Below are 23,289 nucleotides of genomic sequence, written 5' to 3'. Positions count from 1 at the left end.
CTCCCCTTGCTAAATCCTACCCTCCAGAATGAGAGAAAAGGGCCCCTGACTCCCTGCCCAGAAGCCCCTTAGGGTCTGTACCCTGGACTCCTGGGAGGCTTTGCACTTTGGACTTAGCTTGGAGCATTTCCCTTTGGCTTCTTTGCCCCCAGTGAAATGATTCCCTTGTCACTCCCAGACAAGCCCACCTGGATGCCTAGGGTTAGAGTATGTTGACGTGAATAGCTCTTGGGGACTTCCCTGGTGGTCCAGTGGTTAAGACCCTGTGATTCCAATGCGGGAGCAGGGGTTCGATCCCTGGTCAGGAAACTAAGACCCCACATGTCATACAGAGCGGACAAAAAAAAAAAAAAAAAAAAGCTCTTGGTTGGTTGTGCTCCAAGGAGTAGCTGTGGAGGAGGCAGCTGCTTGGCTGGGATAAAGGGAGCCAGAGCCCACCTCACCTGCCAGCCCAAGGTCCATGGGGGCAGGCAGGCAGCCCAGGTCAAGGCCTTGGGCATCTCGGCCCACAGGCTGAATACCTCGACCCTCCAGCATTTTGCTCTCCTCTCCAAGTGGTTGCCTAATTTGCTCTGCCTTCCGGAACAGCACCCCTCCCTCCCCATCTAAAAGCCTCTATTACCTTATCTTATTTCATTCTTTCATAGCACTTATCCCTATGTAAAATTTTATTATTTATTTACTAGGGTTTTTTTTTTTTCAATCGTCCTCCCACTAGAATTTAAGCTCCTGAAGGGCCAGACTTTTGTCTACTATATTCCTTACGATTGCCATCACAGGGCAGATAATATCCCCTATTTAATAGCTGAGCGTATAGAGGTCACCTGGTTAGTGAGTAGCAGAATGAGGATTCAGGGCCAGGTCTGTCTGACAGTCAAAAGCTTACATTCTGAGCCCCTGCCATAAGACAGAGCTTGATTAATCTGGCAAGATGGGAGTGGGGGACGTGCATAGGCCTTGAACCCCATAGTCTGTTTTCAGCAGTAATAGCAGCAATAACAGGTCAGGAAGCATTCATGGGTGTCCTGGGGACTTTCTCTGCCACTGCTGCAGGAGGCAAAGCCAGTGGACTTCATTCCTGCCTTATCAGAACTCATGGGATGTTTAGACATAGCCTAGTCTCTTCACTGCAAAGCAGACCGTGCTAAGAGCTATAAAGGGTTACAAAGTGCTTTACAGGTGCTGTCTTTTTTTTTTTAAATAAATTTATTTATTTGTTTTTATTTTTGGCTCTGTTGGGTCTTCGTTGCTGTGTGCAGGCTTTCTCCAGTTGTGGCGAGCAGGGGCTACTCTTCACTGCGGTGCGCAGGTCTCTCACTGTCATGGCGTCTCTTGTTGCAGAGCACAGGTTCTAGGCACACGGGCTTCAGTAGTTGTGGCAGGCGGGCTCAGTAGTTGTGGCTTAGTTGCTCCACGGCATGTGAGATCCTCCCAGGCCAGGGATCGAACCCGTGTCCCCTGCATTGGCAGGTGGATTCCTAACCACTGCACCACCAGGGAAACCCTACAGGTGCTGCCTTAATCTGCTTAGGCTGCTGTAATAGAATACCATACGCTGGGTGGCTTAAACAACAGGAATTTATTTCTTGCAGTCCTGAAGGCTGGGAAGTCCAAGATAAAGTGGCCGATTCAGTTCTTGGTGAGAGCCTTCTTCCTGGTTTGCAGCCAGCTGCCTTCTTACTGTATCCTCACATGGCAGGGAGAGTATTCATCTCTCTCGTCTCTTCTTGTAAAGTCACTAACCCCATTCTTGAGGGCTCCACTGTCGTGACCTAATTACCTCCCAAAGGTCCCACCTCCAATTACCACCACATTGGAAATTAGGGCTTCAACACATGAATTTGGGGAGGACACAAACGTTCAGTCCATAGCAGGTGCTGTTATACTCACAAGTCAGAACACTGGGGCCTGGGAGGGTAGGCAGTGCCATTTGGAAAGGAAGGCACTTTGGGCAGAGATGGCAGCAGAGCAAAGGCCAATTTGGGCCTGTTTGAGGAAATGTAAGGGATCCAAATGGCGAGAGCCTAGAATGTGCTGTGAAAGGGCAGTGAGAGTGTGAAAGGTGGTTGAAAGGTAGGTTGGGGTCAAACCACCGAGTGCCTAAAAGAGATAGATGGGGCTTCCTATGGCCCGCATAGCAGATGATAGGAGCACGGACAGAACAACAGCCGACTGTATCGGGCACTTTACATTTTATGAAGCTCTTTCCTACCATTCTTCTGCTCTGTCCTCACAATTGGTGGCATGCAGACAAGGGAGGCAAGTTTAGGATCAGGAGCCTGGGGTCCACTCCACCCAGGTACAAGTTATGTATACATGAACAAGTCACTTCACGTCTCCACGTCTCACTTTACTCATCTCTGACAACAGGTCCCAATTTTCAACGCTTGAGAAAGGATTACACAAAACCACACATATGAAGATGCTGTATTTAACTTCTGGTCCTCAGTTCTTTCGTTGTAAAATCGGGACAATCCTGTCTAGTCTAATTCTGGGGACGGTGTCCGTGATTTTGTAAGCGAAGGCCAAATGGCAAAAATCTTATTACGGAGGCCAGTGAATAGTTTGTTCCTTTAGACAGATGAGGCCAGGGAAGGGAGTGTTTCTTGGTTGGTGGGCTGGGTGCCTCAGAGAAGGGGCTTTGGCTACTTTAATAGAGCCTCTTAGTATGGTCACAGTATTTAACTCACTTGGAACACGGAGGCATAGGCACACAAACCACACGTTCTCTCAAACGGGAAAGGCGATGCGGCGCAACCACGCTGACTCATCCGAACCCGGTCCACTTAAAGGGCCAGATCTTCCCATGTCCCGCCTCCTCCCTACAAAATCGCCAATCAGCGAACGAGCCGCTCCGTGACGCTATCTTCTTGCGACAAAGCCGGCCGTCTGAGGCGTTTACTGGTGACGGACCCCGGGCGCTGAGGCTATGAGCCCCCGGGAGGTGCTGGGGCAGGCGGCCCGGCTGGCCTCCTCTGGTCTCCTCCTGCAGGTACTCTGCCGGGCCGTTCCCCAGCCGGGACTCACGGGGAGGTGGCCCTGGGGCCCTTGAGAGCCCATCCCGGGGCAGACCCAGCCCTGGCGTGGACCCCGCTACTACTGAGGGGTTCCGCAAGAGGCGGTGGCGGCGGCGGCCGAGAGGGGACACCTGGGCCCGGAGCTGGGAGTCTGCGTCCAGAATCCTGGCTGGGAGACTGCAAACAAACCACTTTCCTTTTGAGCATTATTTATCCCATATGGCAGTAGGGGAAGGTTAGATCAGGCGGCAGGGGTGCCTCTGGTGCTCTAGAATCTCACATATTTTTAAGGCAAGGATTTATTTTTTCCATGTCCCACTCCTTACCCTCAAACACTTTTTTCAATCTCTGACTCCCACTGAGTTCAGAGAGACATTATGGCATGGCGAAGAACAGGGACCTGGGCTCAGACAGGCCTGGATTGGAATCTTGGTTCTACCATGTCCTTGTTGCATGACCCAGGACAAGTGACTTCACCTGCTAAGCCTCAGCTCCTCCTCAGAAAATGGGGGTAATAAGAGTACCTAGCTCATAAGGTTGCTGTGAAGCTAGGTTGGGGTTATTCGGATAATTGCACTTAACAGTAGTATGCTCTGGCTCTTAGTATGCACTCTTCCTTAAGGCAGTGTGACCTGGGACAAGTCACTTTCCCTTCTTGGCCCAAATTTTCACGTCAGATATGGTGCATGCCAGTTGATCCAAATGGTATTGTAAAGATTCTTTTAACCCTAGAACCTGGTCATTCTAAGTCATGTGGCTCAGTTTCTCTGTGTCCCGCTCTTGACCCGTTCAACCTTTCCTCACAAAAGTCCTGAATCTACCTTTCCCCTTGTTTTAGAGAGGCAGCATTTCACATAGAGGTTAGGAGAAAGCACCAGGCAGACTAGGGCTCAAGTTTGGGCCTTGCCACTTGCTAGATGCCTGCACTTGGGGGAAATCTCTTGACTTCTACAATCATCAGTTTCCTCATCTTAAATGAGAACAACAATGCAACCGCATAACATCATTAGGGAGACTAGGTGAAATGCCTAAGTGCCTGGCATAAGTACTTAATAAATGTTAGCTAGTTTTATTGTGGTAATATGAATTTTGAAAATGGTCACCGTAGGGGTGAAATGAGCCAATCTATGTAAGGCATGTAGAAGAATTCCTTGCACAAGATATGCACTTAAGAAACGTTTGCTAGTCATCTAACGCTAAATTAGGTGAACCCTAAGTTACTTAATTGTGTTTTTTTTTCTATTTCACAACATTAATAACTGTTTGAATTCAGTGCTTTAGCCACAGTGTTGATTGTTCAACCTTTGATGATACCTTACTACTGAGATTAGCTTCATTAAAAGAAAACAAGTCATAGCAGAAAACACATTAGACTAGGAGTCGGGTGGCCTTACCCATAAGGTCATGCTGGGTCATTTGCTTGCCATGTGGGCAAATCCCTTTGCTCTGAGTTTATTTGCTTCCCATGCATTCACCAGGTTGCTTCTGGGGGTCAGGTAATTAACAGATGTGAAAGGGCTTTTTTTTTTTTTTTTAAACTGTTAAGTCCTTTACAAAGTTAAATGAAGACTGTTGCTAATAAGGCACGGAGCAAATACTGGGGAGTGTGAGCAACCTCATAGCTTCATTAGCTCAAACCTTTATTCAAACCAATTAGGAGATATGGATATAGCCTAAGACATTAAGTTTCTTAGTGATAACTTTGAAGTTAACATAAATGTGTGCATGTGGTTTTTTTTTAAATAGCTATAATCTTAGGTTTCTTGGAGTGTTTTAATTCAGTCTTGTGTGCTTTCTCAAATTACAGTGCAGACACTTGAGGTAGCTTTGCAATTACATTGTGTTCTGAAAGAATTTACGAGCTTATTCTCTGTAACTCTGAGCCAGCCATAGTGTATTAATGCCTTTCATTTGTATGCATTTTTCAAAAATGCTTTCACTTCCACGATGTTTTTTGATCCTTGTCATCAACTCTCTGTGATAGGTAGCCTCACTTGACAGGGATGAAAACTGAGGCTTACAGAATTTAGAAGATGATGGGTTTAGCTAAATGGTGAGTTGAGACTCTCAGCTGAGTACTTTTTCCGTTAAGAGCTGCATGAATTGGCTTCAAATCTCTAAAACTGAATACAGAATTTGGTGTCTACGTACCCGCATGTTTCTAAGGAGAGGCTACCAAGCTTTCATCAGACTTTGAAAAGATCACCTTTGACTCCATAAAGGTTAACACTGTGATACCTTGGCTTTGGAGACCTTGCTGCTCTGTGACACTTCAGGGACAGTGTTAGACTGCAATCTCCCTTTTTGGTCATACCTTCCCCGGAGATTTTCAGACCACTGTGGTCCATTGGCATAGTTTGATTGAATTTTCCAGATTGCAGCTGTTCACGTGTAACTCTGAGAGTGCTTGACACAGAAGTGATCTGTCATTTGCTCTGGAGTGCCCTTGAGTTACATCTGTGTTGCTGCCAGGATGCAGAGGGGGTGTCACTTAGTGAGGCTTGCACCCCAGCCATCATCCCCATTTGGCAGCCTCACTTAATTGCAACCTGTTTTTCTCTGTCTCATGGGAAGAATTCTTTGTTCAGGTGGTTTTCTTGAATTCACAGGCTTGAAAGTCTCAGGATATATCCTTTTCAAAAGGTGATAGCTGGACTCTGTTTTCCTTTCCCCTCTATTTTATAGTATCTTATTGCAGTTGTTTGAAAGGTATTCAGTTCCTCTCTGGAAAGTGGCAAATATTCAGTAAATAAACGTAGCCTTTTCTGTTTTCTAATTGAGAAACCGAAGTTCAAAGAGATTAAATGTCATTGTCGGATCCTTAGATATAACTAGGCAAAGAAGGAGAAGTTAGATTCCGTGATTCCTGGTAAATCTGCTATATTCTGCAGACTCCCACTTGCTAAGTGTGTGCTCTTTCTAAACAGGCTGGAGGGAGGGCCAGTGTGAAGCACTAACTAGAATTCCCTTTCTGCTCCCTAGAATTCCATTTCTGCTTTCTGCCTGACTGAACTTGAAGAAATTCAGTGAACCTGTCAGGGCCTCCCTCTTCTAATCAGTAAATTAGGGAGACTTCCACATGCCTTCTTGGGTTCTTTGACCATTGCATGAGAGTGCCGAGAGACCCCAAGGAATGAGATTTCAGAAGCAGTGCAGACAAGTTGAGCATTTTAAAGAGAATCTGTCTGGCGAAGCTGCTGTATGTCGTTACATTAAGAAGAGCAGCCATCTTGTGTTCTTTTCAGCAAAGTAAACCTTCCCAATATAATTTATTCTTATCTATTTTTTTTCTTTTTCTGTAGGTGTTGTTTCGATTGATCACCTTTGTCTTAAATGCATTTATTCTTCGCTTCCTGTCAAAGGAAATCGTTGGCATAGTGAATGTCAGGTAAGAAGGGGTGTACCCTGGCATTGTCCACAACTCACATCCCTAGTCGGGTTTTCTTCAAACTCTGTACCTGTGTGTCACCCTTGGATTTTAGAAGCATGGACCTTTACCAGAAGCAGAGTGTTTCAGCAGTGGGCTGAGGAGAAGCATTAGGCGATGTTGCTTTTAATGGACCCATGGTGTGTTTTCCATTAGCAGCCTCCAAATACACATTTCTCTGCCCGCTCTTCCGCTGTGCCTTAGAACCCAGGAGAGGAGTGGGAGTAATTCACTGCAGACTCCAACTCAGGTATAATCCTGTGTTCTCGTCCTGCTGACAGCAAAGGAAGCAGGAATTCTGCACATCGTGAGGATGTGCTTTGTAATTGCAGGGCTGGAACAGCCACCTTCCTTCCCTCCTCGGTGAATTTTATAATTGGAAAGTGGCAGTGGGATGAGAGCTGTGTCCTTGTCATTAGTTCCTTGGAAGCTCTTAGAAAGCCAACTTGCTTTGTCTTTTAGATTCTGTTTCTTCTACTCTCCTCCTGTCTGTTTAAGGACACCCACACATATTCTGTCTTCACAAATGGCACAAAAGTATATGAAGTGATGTGAGTGCTCAGTATAGCTCAGCTTCCCAGGTGTGTCTTCGTGTCCTAGTAAACAAGACATTATGTTCCAGACAACATTTCACATCTAATATTTACTGAACATATGCTCTTGGCTCTGTTCTCAGAGCTTAGAGAAGGGTCTCAAACTTTGATGGGCAAAGGAATCATCTGGAGAGCTTTGCAATTGGTAGGACTGAGGAGGTACCCGGGAATCTGCACTTTGACAAGTTTTTCAGGTGATTTTGAAATAGGGACCATACTTTAAGAAATGCTCTTTTTGGAACTTCCCTGGTGGCGCAGTGGTTAAGAATTCGCCTGCCAATGCAGGGGACACGGGTTCGATCCCTGGTCTGGGAAGATCCCACGTGCCACGGAGCAACAAAGCCCATGTGCCACAACTACTGAGCCTGCACTCTAGAGCCTGCAAGCCACAAGTACTGAGCCCATGTGCCACAACTACTGATCCTGCACTCTAGAGCCTGCAAGCCACAAGTACTGAGCCCACGTGCCACAACTACTGAAGCCCACCCACCCTGGAGCCTGTGCTCCACAGCAAGAGAAGCCCCTGCAATGAGAAGCCCGCCCACCACAACGAAGAGCAGCCCCAGCTGCCGCAATTAGAGAAAGCCTGCACGCAGCAACGGAGACCCAACACAACCAAAAATAAATAAATTAATTAATTAATTAAAAAAAAAAAAGAAATGTTCTCATAAAAGCAGGAAGGAAGAGGGCCAAGGCCTCTTAGGTACTCAGACTTTAAAGCAGTTTGGGCCTCTCCCCACTGGCCTCTCCCAGATTTGCAGATCCCTGCATTGACAGCCCTTGTCTGGCCTGTCCACCTGCTTAACATATAGTTCAGTCTATTGGGACAGAAGCACTGGGTCACAGAATGGTCCCTGGACAACCTCAGGTACCTTAGCCCTGGGCCATCCTCATTCTAGCTTCATCCAATCAACTGCCTGTTGAGGAAGGGGAACTGTAGCTACTCTTTGCTAAGGTGCAGGAGGGTCCACCTAGGTAAGCCCGCAAGGAGGAATGTGGGCAAGCCTTGCCCATCTGGGTTGCAGCGGCCCCAGTAGTGGTTGCCAGCCTCATTGCCTGTGTTGAGATTCTCTACTCAATAGAGCCTCAGCTTCTTTCATAGGGGTCGTTAGGTCACCAGTCTCAGGGTGGCCAAGAGGCCCTCTTGCTGTGTGCGGTCATATCTTGTCCTTTTTTCCTCCTTATGGTCAGAGCCACACCTCTGTATAGGCACAAAGGCTGCAGTCTTTGGGGGCCTCTGTGGCAGTTTCTGTCCTAGGCATAACTCTTATAGGCACACACTCATATGTCCCTTGTTTGGTTCCTAACTCTCCTATTGTATGGATCAGATTAGCTGGGGAGGGGGCTTCTGTAAGAAACCATTGCCCCCCACCAATCACCACCAGTGATTTATGACCAAGACTTTTCCTCCTCCCGATTGCTAGCAAAATCCCAGAAGTTGTCTCTGTCAAAAAACTAGACTTCCTGTTGATTGCTGCTTTTCCTTTACAGGCTAACACTGCTTTACTCTACCACCATCTTCCTGGCCAGAGAGGCCTTCCGCAGAGCATGTCTGAGTGGCAGCACCCAGCGGGACTGGAGCCAGACCCTCAACCTCCTGTGGCTAACGTGAGTTGTGCTTTGGCCGGAGACGGTTTCACGGAGGCAAGCGTGATAAGTGTGAGAAATTAAACAGCAACACTTGCCTAAAGCTGAATAGTTTCCAGCTTGGGTTTTGCAGTGAGCTTCTGGGCCCTTGGCGTGGGACAGGAAGGGGAGAACATCTGTGTGAAGTAGCATCCCTGGCTGTTTTCTCTCCGGATGGCCAGGAGCCAGGAGGAAGCTCCGGGTAGGGGTTTCTGTGCCACGTTTCTAACCCCACTCCTACCCTCTTTGGAGGCTGTTTCTGCTATTTTGATTCCCACTGGGCCTGTGCCATCTTTTTTATTCCTAACCTTTTTCCTTAGAGTGTTTTCTGCGCTTTTAACAGCCACTTATTATTTTTTGAAAGGCTTTTAAGGGTTTCTTTGTATCTCTCCTCAATTTTGTTATGTTGATTTCAGTTCTGAGCCTTTTAGAATATTCTTGAGGACCAAGTACATCAGCTAAAAATTGTAATGGCTTTTCTGCAGTTCGATCCCTGCCAGGAGGGCTAGTGATTAAAATGCTTTCCCAGTCCTGCCCTTGCATAACTCCTTATTACCTCATGGAGATGGCTGTCATAAGGGCCGGTAGGTGTTTATTTTATTAGAGGAATGACTGTTAGCGACCCAGTCATATTGAAGTGCTCTCTGGTCACACCTAAAGGGATACTGTGCACTGGACTACCAGTTATTTGAGGTACAAGGACCAGCTGTATACCGTCCTTCAGTTATTCTAGTGCAAACAGCAGGCACTTCTGGGAGTTTTACTTACGAGTCATTGTAACACAGTGGATAGGAGTGCAGACTTTGGAGTTAGATCAGGATTGGGTCCTACTTCTGCCCTGAATAGCTGTCTATGACCTTGGCCAAATTACCCAATGCTTGTCAGCCGTAGTTTCCTCATCTTTTAAATGGGGGTAATGACAGAGTATCATTGTGAGGAGTCAGTGAGATAAAGGGGGTGAATCATATGCCTGGCATGTAGTAAGTGCCTGAATAAGTGGTAGCTATTTTTATTATGACTATATTTCTTTTCTGTTCAATGTTACTATTTTAACATATTTTTATTTTTATATTTAGCATATTAAGAGACATTTTTTCCGTTTTCTAGAGTCCCTTTGGGTGTGTTTTGGTCCGTGTTCCTGGGGTGGGCCTGGCTACAGTTGCTCGCAGTGCCCGATCCTGACGTCATCCCCCACTATGGAACTGGAGTGGTGTTGTTTGGGTTCTCGGCAGTGGTGGAACTTCTGGGAGAGCCCTTCTGGGTCTTGGCACAAGCACATATGTTTGTCAAGCTTAAGGTCAGTGTGCCTTCTGCTGTGAATGAGAAATGAGAAGAATCGGAGAAAGAGTGGTGTTTAAAAAATGCTTTTATAGGAGAGAATGGTCTTTTCAGATTTGCATCTAAAAAATATTTGGAAAAAGGTAACATGATCAGTTCAGTTCATTCACTTGAGATTTGTCAGATGAGTTTGGTTGAAGTTTACCTCTGCTACACTATTAATGAAGAACAGGTTTTGTTAATAGCGAAGTTATTAGTGTAAATAAGAATTTAAAAGGACGTTTTTCAGATTTTTCTAGTGATTCTATTCAGTTGTATACGGGTATTAACTTTTCATCTTTTAAAATATATTATTTGATACATACAAAAGAATATAGTATGTAACATATATGTAAATCTTAAAACATGGCAATATACTGAAGGTCCATGAACCTACCACCCAACCTAAGAAGTAGAGCATTATTAATACTGTGTCCAACCATATGCCCCACCCCTACCACCAGGGTAACCACTATTCCAGATTTTCTGGGATTCCTTTGCATCTTTAGATTTTAATAATGTTTGTAAAGTGTACCCTTTACCATGAGTTTGCAGGTGATTGCTGAGAGCCTGTCAGTAATCCTCAAGAGCGTCCTGACAGCTTTTCTCGTGGTGTGTTTGCCTCACTGGGGACTGTATATTTTCTCTTTGGCCCAGGTAAGAGTTATGACTTCTAACTTTTGTATAATCTGTTTCTCCATCTGTTTTTTACTTCTTGTTTCTGTTACTCCGTGATTTACATTTGCAGTATTCATGCATGTGGAGAAGGCTGGGAGCTCTAGAAAGGTGGTCTTGGCACTGCTTCTCCTCTGGCTGCCATGTCCGTCCTGCTGCATACACTGACACCACTGGTGTTTGTGGGGACCTGGTGAGGGCCACATCCGGCCTTGTTGTCAGACATAAAAACTCCTTTAGACATTCTGTGGGCAAGCCCAGCCTGTATCCAACTGATCTTTGATTGTCTGACAATCCTGTGGAGGAGAGAAAAAGCAGTAAGGGGGTGGGGTGGGAATCAAATTACATGTGTGTTATTTTCCCTGGATTTCAATCAATTGTTTTCAGAATAGCAGGAAACTCTGCCAAGCCTGTTTTAAACTTAGATTGAAATCTCTCATAATTCAGAGGGTGTGAATCTAGTCATAGGAGGTACGTTTTCATTTTTAGCAGTTTTGGCTTCAATTCCATCTCATTTTCTAGTTCTAGTTCATATTTCTAGTTCTATTAAAAATGTAACTACAGTACTAATGCTAATTTAAAAACTGAAAAAGATCATATAGTTATCAGACCATCTCATAGTACAAACTACTTTGTAATTTTTCTTAATGTATTGGAAGACAAGTTAAAATTCTTAGTAATGATTTATGTGAAAATGTTTCCCATGTCATAGGCAAAAAGTACAAATATTTCTGCGAAACATAGAAGAGCTAGATTTAAAATTATAGATTAAGAATGAGGGGCTTCCCTGGTGGCGCAGTGGTTGAGAGTCCGCCTGCCAATGCAGGGGACGCGGGTTCATGCTCTGGTCCGGGAAGATCCCACATGCCGCGGAGCGGCTGGGCCCGTGAGCCATGGCCGCTGAGCCTGCACGTCCGGAACCTGTGCTCCGCAACGGGAGAGGCCACAACAGTGAGAGGCCCGCGTACCACAAAAGAAAAAAAAAAAAAAAGAATTAGAATTGCTTCCTAAAAGTAGCTTGCTACAATTGCATATTTTAGAGAAGTTATCTCTGATTATTTTTGCCATGTTTTATTAGATCTAGAACTACAGTTCTCAACATTCATCATTGTTTGTGATGGACTCTCCCTAATAGGATAGGAGGGCAGTAGAGATGCCCAGTTATTGGTTGACTCTTCTTGGGAAAGTTACTTGCATTATGACTTTCTCATTGTCATAGTTCCCACCCAGGTTACGTCATAGATCATAGGTCAGCTAGGCCAATTCTGAGTTTATTGACATCCTTATTATAAGATTTCTGAGAGCACTTCTCTGGTATATTCTCTGTCAGTCTCTGTGGGAGAGGTGTAAGAGCCAACAGCACCTCATATCAGCAGGCGAGCCCCACCTATGGTTCTGGGATTCCCCTTTCTCCAACCTGCCTCCAGGTTCCTCCTTGAACTGGCCCCTCTCCCCGTGGCATCATAGCTCAAATAAAAGAGTCACTGTAGAATATATAAAGAAATCTTACAACTCAACAACAAAAAGACAAACCATCCCAAAAGTGGGTCAAGGACTTGAATAGACATTTTTCCAAAGAAGATACACAAATAAATAGCCAATAAGCACATGAAAAGATGCTCAACATCATTAGTCATTAGGCAAATGTAAATCAAAACCGCAATGAGATACCACTTTACAGCAGTTAGGATGGCAAGTATCAAAAAGATAGAAAATAACAAACACTGGTGAAGATATGGAGAAATTGGAACACTCATACATTGCTGGTGGGAATGTAACATGGTGCAGCTGCTGTGGAAAACAATTTGGCAGTTCCTCAAAAAGTTAAATGTAGAAGTGCCATATGATCCAGCAATTCCACTCCTAGGTATATACCCAAAAGAACTGAAGATGGGTGTTCAAACAAAATTTTGTACATGGATGTTCATAGTAATACTATTCACAATAGCCAAAAGGTGGAAACAACCCAAATGTTCATCAGTTGATGAATGGATAAACAAAATGTGGTATATCTATACAATAGAATATTATTCAGCATAAAAATGAAATACTGATACGTGCTACAACATGGATGAACCTTGAAAACATGATACTAAGTGAAAGAAGCCAGACACAAAAGGCCGCCTATTATATGTTTCCATTAATATGTAATGTCTAGAATAGGCGAGTCTGTAGAGACAGAAAGCAGATTAGTGGTTGCCAGGGGCTGGAGGAATGGAGAGGGACTGCTTAATGGGTCCAGAATTGCCTTTTGGAGTAATGAAAAATGTTCTGGAATTAGATAATGGTGGTTATTGTACAACATTGTGAATGTACTAAAAGCCACTGCCATTATATGCTTTAAAATGGTTAAAATAGTCAATTTATGTGAATATTTCCTCAATTAGAAAAAGGGGAAGGGATCATGTAGTTAGGATACTCTGTAAAGAGGTTGTTGCTCTTCCCCAGGCTCTGGTCAGCAGGAAGATGGAGAGAGGCAGGGAAGGGGGCTAGAAAAGGGTGCTTGTTACAGAGGATGTTGGCATCAGGTGGTGTGGCTCCCCACAGCGCTGCTTGTGTCTTAAAGGGTTTGAGGCGTGAAAGAAGGAGAGTAGATGATGAATCTGCCCTCAGGCATGGATGGGCGTGGAGAGCAGAGGAGCCTACACCTGCTAAACCCAGACTCCTCTTAGTGCGTTTACTAAAGGAGCAGACTTGGTGTTTCCAGATTGAAGGTGGGGCCTGGAGGTCCCAGTACTTCTTAAGCTAGTGTGCACTGTTCTCAGGGGCAGAGGGGATAAGGGAGCTTACGAAAAGGGGCTCTTTCGTTTTTGTTTTTTTTCCCTGCGATGCCACGCAGCTTGTGGTACCTTATTGTAGTTCCCTGACCAGGGGTCGAACCTGGGTGCCCGGCATTGGAAGTGCAGAGTCCTGACCACTGGACTGCTAGGGAATTCCTGAAAAGGGTCTCTTTGGATACTCCTCCCCAACCTGCAGACAAAACCCCAGGCTGCTGCTCATGGCCAGAAGACATCTTTTTGTCCTAGATGGGAAGAGGAAGGGGTGGAGCCTCTTAGCACCCTGTCCCTCCCCATCCTGTAGTAGCTCTTGCCCTACCCATGCACTAGGCAGAAAGGAGAGCCAGCAGCTCAATTCTGCTTTTTAATCATAGTGTCACAGGTTTCTGGGGTTCATGGAAAACCCCCAGCCCTAGATGATGGACAAGTCCCTGGATACTAGCACAGCCGGAACACATGGATTCTCAAGGTGTACTGTCTAGTTGGGAGAGCCCTCCCTTTGTCCAAATACGAATCTTCGGAAAACGTATCTGACATTGCTGTGGTGGTTGTCCTAGTGGATGTCTGTCACGGAACTTATGTTCTGCCTGCCTGGAAGAACTTCTGTTCTCCCAGTCAGGTGAAGTGTGACACTTTCCCTAGAGATGTTGCAGTGGAGCTGGGTCATACTCAGTAGTGCTGTTTTCCAGAGGGTGAGACATTGCTCCATAGAAAGTACAGTTAATTAAGACAGTTCTATTTCTTGACTGGCCTTTGAGGTCAGATCTATAGGTGTATCTTAATTATGCTTACATTAAAACAGTGTAATTTAAACCCATTATTTTCTTTTTTCAGCTTTTCTATACTGCAGTTCTGGTGCTCTGCTATGTTATTTATTTCACAAAGTTACTGGGCTCCCCAGAATCAGCCAAGCAACAAGTTCTTCCTGTCTCCAGAATGACAGATCTGTTACCCACTATTACGAGAAGTAGAGTAAGTAATGTATTTTGTCTGTTACCATTTTAATCACAGATGCTAGTTATCCTTGAGGGAAAGAAATAACAACTTTATTGCTTATTGTTATAATAATAAAGATAATTTGATAACTCATGTCTATGGAGTGCTTGTTATGTGCTCAGCCAGGGTTTCTAAATCTTGTCACTATTGACAGTTTGGGCCAGATAATTTTTGTTGTGGGAGCTGTCCTTTGCATTGTAGGATGTTTAGCAGCGTTCTTGATCTTTACCCACTAGATACCAGGAGGCACCACCCCCAAGTTGTAACAGCCAAAAATATCTCCAGACACTGTGGAGTGTCCCCTGGGGGACAGAATTGCCCCCAGTTGAAAATCACTCTGCCAGCCCCTGTGCTGGATGATTTACATACCTTATTTAATGCTTATAACAACTCTTTGGGGATGACATTATTACTTCTATTTTAGCATTGAGGAACTGAGGCTTAGCAACTAAATTACCTGCCCAAGGTGAGGGTCAGAGTGAGGACAGGAGCTGGAGTGGCGTGAATCCCAGCAGAGCACAGGGCTCTCACCACTGTGCTCACTCTCTTTGTTCTGCTGCGTCTCTTGGTTTTTCCCGGGACTGACCTCCAGCACAGATAGCCTGGAGGGTGCTGACAAAGCAGGGAGGGGCCCTGCAGAGTTCCTTCGCCTAGTGTCAGGCTGCTCTCTCAGGTGATCCGCTTCCCCACGTAGACCATTGAGGATTCCAGAGGCTGATGTGTGAGAGCAACTTTCAGTCCATTTGACTTTTATCTCCTGACTCTCGTGGGGTCAGTGCTAGTGTCTCTAGCCCAGGAGCCGTGCATGTGATGTCTTACCACGTTGCCTCTGCACAGATGCTCTGTGACCTGCTCCATCTGGGCTGATGCACTTTCCCTTTTTCTCGTACTTATTTGCTTGCTGGATGTGGTGCACTTAGTTGAGGGAAGGCTTCAGCTGGACTTCTCCTTATAGCTCTTTTGTGATTATTTGAAAATGTAATAAAGTATTTGGGACTTAAGTCTCAGAACTTAAGGAATCTTGTTATGCAACTTTTCAAGAAAAATGAGAAATTATGTAGCAAAGCCAGATATGTTCTTATTTGTTATATGAGAGTTCTCCATTCTGATCAAGTAGATCTTACCTTTAACCTAAATCAACATGACAATTTTTGGATACCATGGTGCCTTATCTGCAGGTTTAACAGATCAGGACTCCAGATCACTTCTCTTGCCTGGAGCTTCTGCTCCCTGCCCACAGAGCGGGTCTGAGAGTGCAGAAAAGTCCCCGTCCCTGAGCGCTCCCCAGGGCCCACCTGTACCAAGCCTGGCCAGCTTTTCATACTGGACCAGCACCTGCACCCAGCAGTATTTTGGAAAGGAGCGTTTTTACTGTTAATACAGGCAAAGAGAGAGAGGGTAAGGAAAAGAGTCTGACAAGTGTGTACTTAACCCTGTGACGGGCTCAGAACTCCAACCTTCAGTTTCCTTATCTGTCAAACGGGCATAATAAGAATACCTCCCTCCTAAGGTGGTTGTGAGAGCCAGATGAGATGGGGCATATAAGGTGCTTAACACTGTGGCCTGGCATGAGTGCACATCCATAAGTGACAGCCCACACCATCAGCAGCATCCCACTGCTGCTCTGAGAGCAGGAGTAGCTCCACTCGAGCATCCTAGCCAGGCAGACGCTGATGACATTGCTGAGAGCTCAGCGGTTTCATCTGGCAATCTGTCCCGAAAGTACCCATGCTCATGTTGTCAGGACAGAAGTCTTGACCTTAAGAAGGCTGGGTGTACCTGTCACACATGATGGTGGCAGCGTTCCTGCTGACAGAACACAGCCCCTGCTGGGTGTTCTCTGGGATACAGACACGTAGGAAGGTGACTGCTTAGCCTCGGGGAGCTTCCTGTGCATTTGGGAGGCAGTAGATACAGATCTGAAGCCTGCAGGACTCTCTCCAGACCTCAGGGTCCTCACTTTTAAGGTGAGATTGTTGGTCTACACAACCTCTGAGACCCCTCTTAAAGACTTACAGAATTCTGTGAAAGTATTTGAACTTTGACAAAGAGCCGTTATAACTGCCATTGACTGCACACTTACTCTGTGCCCGGCCTTAGGCTAAGTACTGTACTTGGACTTCTGTCCTTAATCCTCTTAGTAATCCTATGAGGTAAATACTATTGTCTCCCATTTTACAGGTGAGAAAACTGAGGTTCAGAGACATTAGGTGATGAACCCCAAATCACACAGCTGGCTTTGGACCCACTTCTCTCTAACTTCTGTCTATGGAAAAACTTTAGTCTGTGTGTTTAAATCTCTATGCTATGAAGTCTTCCAAAAGAAATTGGCTTATTGCCCAAAGTAATTATTTATTTACTTAAAGATTGGGAGATTCCAGGTAGAACAATTCATTTATTCAAGTTTACTTTTTTAAAGAGAAAAGAAACGAGACAAATCTGAATGCAGTGGATGACTACACCAGCAACATGCCTAACTCGACTGTCCAGAGCAGCTTTCTGCCCTGGGGGCTCCCTTCTACGAAACTGGTCAAAAAATTGCATTCACAATCAACTTGACCAAATTGGGAGATTTCTTGCCTCCTCTTATAGAATTCCATCTTCTTCTTTTTTTTTTTAATTAATTAATTTTTGGTTGCATTGGGTCTTTGTTGTTGTGTGTGGGCTTTCTCTAGTTGCGGTTAGCGGGGGCTACTCTTCGTTGTGGTGTGTGGGCTTCTCATTGCGGTGGCTTCTCTTGTTGCGGAGCACGGGCTCTAGGCGCGCTTGCTTCAGTAGTTGTGGCTCACAGGCTCTAGAGCACAGGCTCAGTAGTTGTGGCACGTGGGCTTAGTTAATCTGCGACATGTGGGATCTTCCCGGACAAGGGCTCAAAACCGCGTCCCCTGCATTGGCAGGTGGATTCTTAACCACTGCACTACCAGGGAAGTCCAGAATTCTATCTTCTTTAATGTTACTTATTTAGCCTTAAAATAATGACATCTCAAATAACGGCTGCCTCTTACATCTTTTCTATTCTTTGAAACTTCTGAGGGATTTAATATGAGAGATCAGCTAGCATTCAAGTAAAGCTGAGGAATTTAACATAGCAAGCATGTACTAAGCAGTATCCTGTTTTAAGCACTGTACCAGGTGCCCTGAGTGAGGTCCCTGTGCTCATAACTTGCACTGTGGTGGGGAGATAACATGTGTACTCTGCTAACTACACTGTGTGTCTAGTGTTAACAAGATAGAAGCACAGAGAAAGAACTGATGAATTCCATCTGCAAGCGTCAAGGAAGGCTTCATGGAGGAAGCTGCTTTTGAGCCAGGCCTTGACGCCTGAGCGGGCAGAGGTGAATGTGCACCTGTGGTAGAAATGAGCATTCATGGCTGTAGGAAGGAAGAACATTTGCTCAGGGCCTGTTATGTGCCCATCACCGTGTTGGAATTGGGATTGCAGAGATGACTGGGTCCTTAGGTTGGTTGGACAGCTGGGGAGGGGAGAGGTGAGGAAGCAAAAGGGGGAAGGAGGTGACGGCGTGCTGGTCTAGAGCCGGGTAGTAATGGCCTCAGTGCTGCCAAGTGCAATTCAAGGGCAGTGGAGCCTAATGAAAGGTTTTTGAACAGTACCATGGTCTAATGGCTTGTGTTGAGAAACTTACCATCTGTTAACAAATTTATCATGTCTAGTTTTCTCTCATACAATGCTCATACCAGCTCCAGGAGATAGGACTTCTTATCTGACTTTGTAGGTGAGAAAACTGAGGCTTAGCAACGTTAAGTATTTTGCCCATGGCCTTTGTAGTCCGTAAGTCAGGAGCTGTAGGGAATTCCCTGGAGGTCCAGTGGTTAGGACTCTGCGCTCCACTGCAGGGGGCACGGGTTTGATCCCTGGTTGGGGAACTGAGATCCCACATGCTGCCGTGGCCCAGCCAAAAAGAAAAAAGAAAAAAAGGGTAAGGAATGGGACTTCCCCAGTCTCACCCCTGGGTCCAGTGGGTGAGACTCCATGCTCCCAATGCAGGGGACCTGGGTTCAATCCCTGGTTGGGGAACTAGATCTCGCATGCATGCCGCAGCTCAGAAGAAGCCCTCATGCCACAATGAAGATCCCTTGTGCTGCAGCTAAGACCCAGCGCAGCCAAAATAAACAACAACAACAAAAAGTCAGGAGCTGTAGTTTGAGCCCCAGTCTCTGAGCTTGAATCCAAAGCCTGAACCCTACCATGAGGAGAGAAAAGGTTGGAAGAGGCAGTGGCAATCATCTGTCACTTTTCAAGTGATGAGGACAGTGGAGGGTGGGTGGAAGTGGGAGCATGGACGAAACCAGGGCAGTCAATAGCCCTGGAGCGAGAGGGAGAGGAAAGAGTGCTGTGTGGGGTGTGGAGGTGATGGAGGGCAGGGGACAGGACCGTGGCCCTGGTGACTCTTGTCAGTGTGGTAAAGATGCAGCTGGTTGGACCATTCTGAGTCAGAAGAGTTTGGGGAGTGGAAGAGTGACTCAGGTTAAAGCACAATGAGCCCCTGAGTTCTGATTCCAGACCTTCTCCAGAGGTACTGCACATCACCTTTCCCCACCTGTACCTCAGTTTCTCCATCAGTACCGGGAGGCAGTGGAATGGCTTGTTGGTCACGGGATTCTGGGGAAATTCACAGCCTGTAGACCAGCTCAGCAATACCAACCTAGCTCTTGGGGAAGAGGCCTCTTTTGACCTTCCGAAGTGGTAAATCCATTCAGAACAGAATGGTAAAAGCCCGAAGAGTGCTTCTTTTTTCCACCACTTAGCAGGTGCCTCTGAGAAGAAACCCAATCTCTGATCAGACTTCCTGCCTCTGTGTCCTTAATGAGCATTTTGGAGTTAGTAAGCAGTGTGGCCGTTCCTTCCAAACCATGGGTCCATTTAAATTGAAGGCATTAGGAGAAAGGAATGCTCAAGTATAAGCTTGAAGATCAGATGCACTGTCATGATTTCACTCTCCTAAAGAACTTTTTATTTTTATTTTTTAAAGAGCTCAGCCACCTTTCCAAATCAATTCACAGCCTAACAGCAAGTAGGCTTCACAAAAGCCTTGTGGGCCCACTGTAACTGTTCATTTCCTTTGAAAAGAGCACAGTTACTGCTTTGCAGATCACACCCCTCGCCCCCTCCAGAGGACCACCTGGCATGGAGGGGGCAGAGTGTGAGAGAGAGAAGGTGCTGTACCCAGGCTCCCCTGAAGCCAACTATGGGCGGGATCAGTGTACGAGGATGACATGGTCCACAGTGTCCCCTAGTGGTGTAGGGAGGTCTGGCGCTCTTTGTTCTGGGGAAAGGAAATGCCTGGTTTCTTTCTCACTGAGGAAAATTTCCTCCTGGACTAGAGCTACCCCTGGCATTTGGCTCCAGGTCCAATGATGCACTGAAGTCAGTGTGGTTTGGCAGGATTCAGAACTGTCCTCCAAATATGGAAGAAAGGTTCTGAAACCAAAGGGTGAGGAGATTTGAGGACTGGAAATGACTCTTGCTTTCAAAGGGTACTCTAGACTTGCCCTGTCCTAAATGGTAATGTGGACAGGGCAGTGTGGCTACAGAGCATTTGGAATTGAGATGAGCTGTAAGTGCACTCAGTACACACTGGATTTCAAAGAATTAATATAAAAAATATGAAATGCTTCTAGTATTTTCATGTTGCAATGATAATATTTGGGGTCAAATCAAATATATTAAAATGAATTTTACCTGTTTCTTTTTACTATTCACTGTAGGCTGCTAGAAAATTAAAAATCATATATATGGCATGCATTATATTTCTACACAGATGGGCTTTGTGCCAAGAACAGGGGCCCATGTGACTGGGACAGGTTCTACACCTGCCTTTTGGGCCAGCTTCCATAGCTAAAATCGACCTTTTAGAGAGGTGGGGTGGGCTTGGCCTTGAGATTCACCCCTTTCCTCCTATATAGCCCCCTGAAATCCCACCTTTCAAAAGTCATCAACTGAGTTAATAAGAACTTTCCAAAATGCAGGTACCCTGAGAATAAGAACCTAACACCTAAACTGAATATTCTGGAGTCCCAGGATGCCTTCATGTTTGAGGAGAGGCCCCTAGAAGGAACTGGGAGGAAGTAGAAAAAAAGAAGTCATGTCCAGCTAGCTTGCCCCTCTCCTGCATTTTGTGGTCAGCTGTCTGGATTTGAGGCTACCTGTCTCTTACAGGTTGACCTCTGCCCTTCCTAAGCATTTGCTTCCTTCTTACCCTCCTTGTCCCTAGGAAATGGGCAGTTTGTTGCTCCCCCTGAGAGTTTGAGAAGAGCCATATCAGAAGTTTGTTTTTTGTTTTTGTTTTCCTTTTCTCTGTCGTTCCAATTCTATGTGGTTTAACTGACCTGGAAGGCCTTACTTTCTTTTGAAATATACAAGCCAAGCTCATATGCTTTCTGTAAAGGGACCCTGGCTGGTTAAATAAAGCACTAAGACGTACATTGAGCAGAACTTGTCCTGCAGCTTGGCATGCTTCAGACGTCTTTTAAGGGAAGACTGACTGTGAGCTGTGTGTGTTCCATGTGGTCAGCTTACTCTCTGGGCAGCAGCAAGGGGACAGCACATTTCTTTAGGGGTCTCACTGAATGAATCTTGGGCAGGGCCCACAGGGAGGCTCTTGCACCCAGAGACTATGTCTTCACATTTAGGAATGTAAGTTCTTTGCCAGGATTCATTGGATGTTTTCTGTGTGCTTAGCAGTAAATGAAAAATTAGTGGGGACTATCCAAATTGGGATTTAGAGACCAAACTGAGTTTCAGTAATATTACTGTATTCTTAGACTTGGAATACCTGGAGTTTTTGTTTTATTTTGTTTTTTCTTCTAGGCTTTTGTAAATTGGGAAGAGGCTAAATTGACTTGGAGTTTCTTCAAACAGTCTTTCTTGAAACAGATTTTGACAGAAGGTAAGTAAAAGGTCTCTCTGAGCAGTCAGGAAACCGAAGTATCAGCCAGGGGATTCCATAGAACTGATGATTGCCTAGATGCAGACCACCTGCTGCCTAGAGCCCCCAGGGCAGAGGACCCTCAGAAATGGGAGTTTTTTAAACAAGGAGAGGGAAACTAACATTTATTTAATTTGATACTTCAGTTGTCTAATTTAAATCTCCCCACAGCCTTGTAAGAAAGATATTGTCCCCATTTATTATGGATGAGGAAACTGAGGGTCAGTGAGGTTACATAACTTCTGCAAGAATGAGGAGCAATTTAATTTGAATCCAAGTCTAACTCCAGAACCCATGTTAACAGCGTTTAAACAAATGTATTATAAAAATATTATATCAATTACAGAAAGTTTGGAAAATACAGAAAACTATCTGTAACCTCATTTTCCTAACTTTTTATACACCTTTTTCTGCACTTTTTAAGACCATGTTTTTCTCATTTTATTTTCTTTAACAATAAAATTCACCTGTGGGATAGTTTGGTCAGCCTTCCAACTTCTCGGGACTTTCCAGTTTAACAGTGACAGAGCTCTGAAGCAGAGGGCAAACCAGGAGCTGAAAGTATATGTAATTTTTCTATATATACGTATGGTTTATTTATACCCAGCTTTAGTTCAAAGAATGAGATTGGAGGCGGCTATAAGCTGCTGAAGGTAGTAGTTTCTCTCTATAAATTTCATGTGTCTGTACATCTATGTATCTGTTACTGAACGTGTTTCTAAATATTTTCAAAAATTATCTTTTAATTATGAAAATAATATAACCCCATTACAAGAATTTTGGAAAATAGAAAAGTTTCCTATAATTCTAGCATTCTAATACAAACATCATTATTATTATCTTGTTGTTTTTCCTTTTCCACCTTCTTTATTTTATTCATTATGCTTCCAAAGGGAAGCAACTCCCCCCTAAGCCTCACTTTCCGCATCTGTGAGTTAAAGGATAGGACCAGGAGGTGCCTGAGGGCTCCCTGAACTTTGCGAATGGATGTTTCTAGCCTGAGCCCATAATGCTGCCATTACAGAAGTGAAACTGTTCATAGGGCTTCTGGAGGAAGTAAAGGTCAGAAGCCTTCGGAGAGCTGAGTGAAGGTGCCTTAACGCTAAGTTTCTTGAGAGCAGCGAGTGTGCTGTTCACCACTGTCTCCGTGGCACCCTGCTGGGCCTGGAACATAATAGGTATTCAGCAAGTATTTTTTGATAAAGAAAGGTACTGTAGTGAAATTGTATATTGTGATAGTTCCCATTATTGTTAGAACAGGCAAAACAATGGAGGGAGTTTTGGGAAGGGGTGTTACTTAAATGCACTTTTTTTTCCTCCTGAAGTTTAAAGGACAGTTTGAATGAGTTGAGGAATGGTCCTGAGTTGGTTGCAAGCAGTGGCCCTAAGTTGGTTGTGTGTACTGCAGTGGCTAGATGTGTTTGCAGTGGCAGGTGTCAGCTACACACTCAAGCCTCCCAAGCTGGGCCTGTTCCATGGTTGGGCCGTCCTGACCTGGCTGGCAGAGGGCCCTTAGGGACTTTCCAGGGCCTCCCTCTCTGTGGCTGTGAAGTAAGGAAGGGACTTGACAAGGACACCCAGATTCTTCTTCTCTAAAAACTACAGCTCTAAAATATTTGAAATCATTTATTGTTATAGCAAAAATGTGTGTGTGTATGTATGAGTATATATAGTATATGTGTATGTGTGTGTGTGTATGTGTGAGTGTATAGTATATGTGTATGTGTGTGTGAGTGTATACAGTATATGTATGTGTGAGTATATATAGTATATGTGTATGTGTGTGTGTATGTGTGAGTGTATATAGTGTATGTGTGTGTATGTGTGAGTGTATATAGTATATGTGTATGTGTGTGTATGTGTGAGTGTATATAGTATATGTGAGTGTGTGTATGTGTGAGTGTATATAGTATA

General features: G+C 45.0%; 1 protein-coding gene across 2 annotated transcripts in view; it reads left to right on the top strand.

The window, feature by feature from the left end:
• The first annotated feature begins 2,881 nt into the window (after positions 1–2,881).
• RFT1 (RFT1 homolog) overlaps positions 2,882–23,289 on the top strand; it is a 42,662-nt gene continuing 22,254 nt past the window's right edge. For both annotated transcript variants that reach the window (XM_029244127.1, XM_029244128.1), the window contains exons 1-7: positions 2,882–2,992; positions 6,320–6,405; positions 8,529–8,645; positions 9,771–9,960; positions 10,536–10,637; positions 14,267–14,404; positions 21,258–21,336. In XM_029244127.1, the coding sequence (XP_029099960.1) occupies positions 2,930–2,992; positions 6,320–6,405; positions 8,529–8,645; positions 9,771–9,960; positions 10,536–10,637; positions 14,267–14,404; positions 21,258–21,336 (775 nt within the window). In that variant the 5' untranslated portion in view covers positions 2,882–2,929. The remainder of the gene's footprint in view (positions 2,993–6,319; positions 6,406–8,528; positions 8,646–9,770; positions 9,961–10,535; positions 10,638–14,266; positions 14,405–21,257; positions 21,337–23,289) is intronic.

This window comes from Monodon monoceros, unplaced genomic scaffold (assembly GCF_005190385.1).
Source record: "Monodon monoceros isolate NGI ecotype Baffin Bay Population unplaced genomic scaffold, NGI_Narwhal_1 Super_Scaffold_3, whole genome shotgun sequence".
In the NCBI taxonomy this organism is placed as follows: domain Eukaryota; kingdom Metazoa; phylum Chordata; class Mammalia; order Artiodactyla; family Monodontidae; genus Monodon; species Monodon monoceros.
This window is presented reverse-complemented; position numbering and strand designations above follow the sequence as displayed.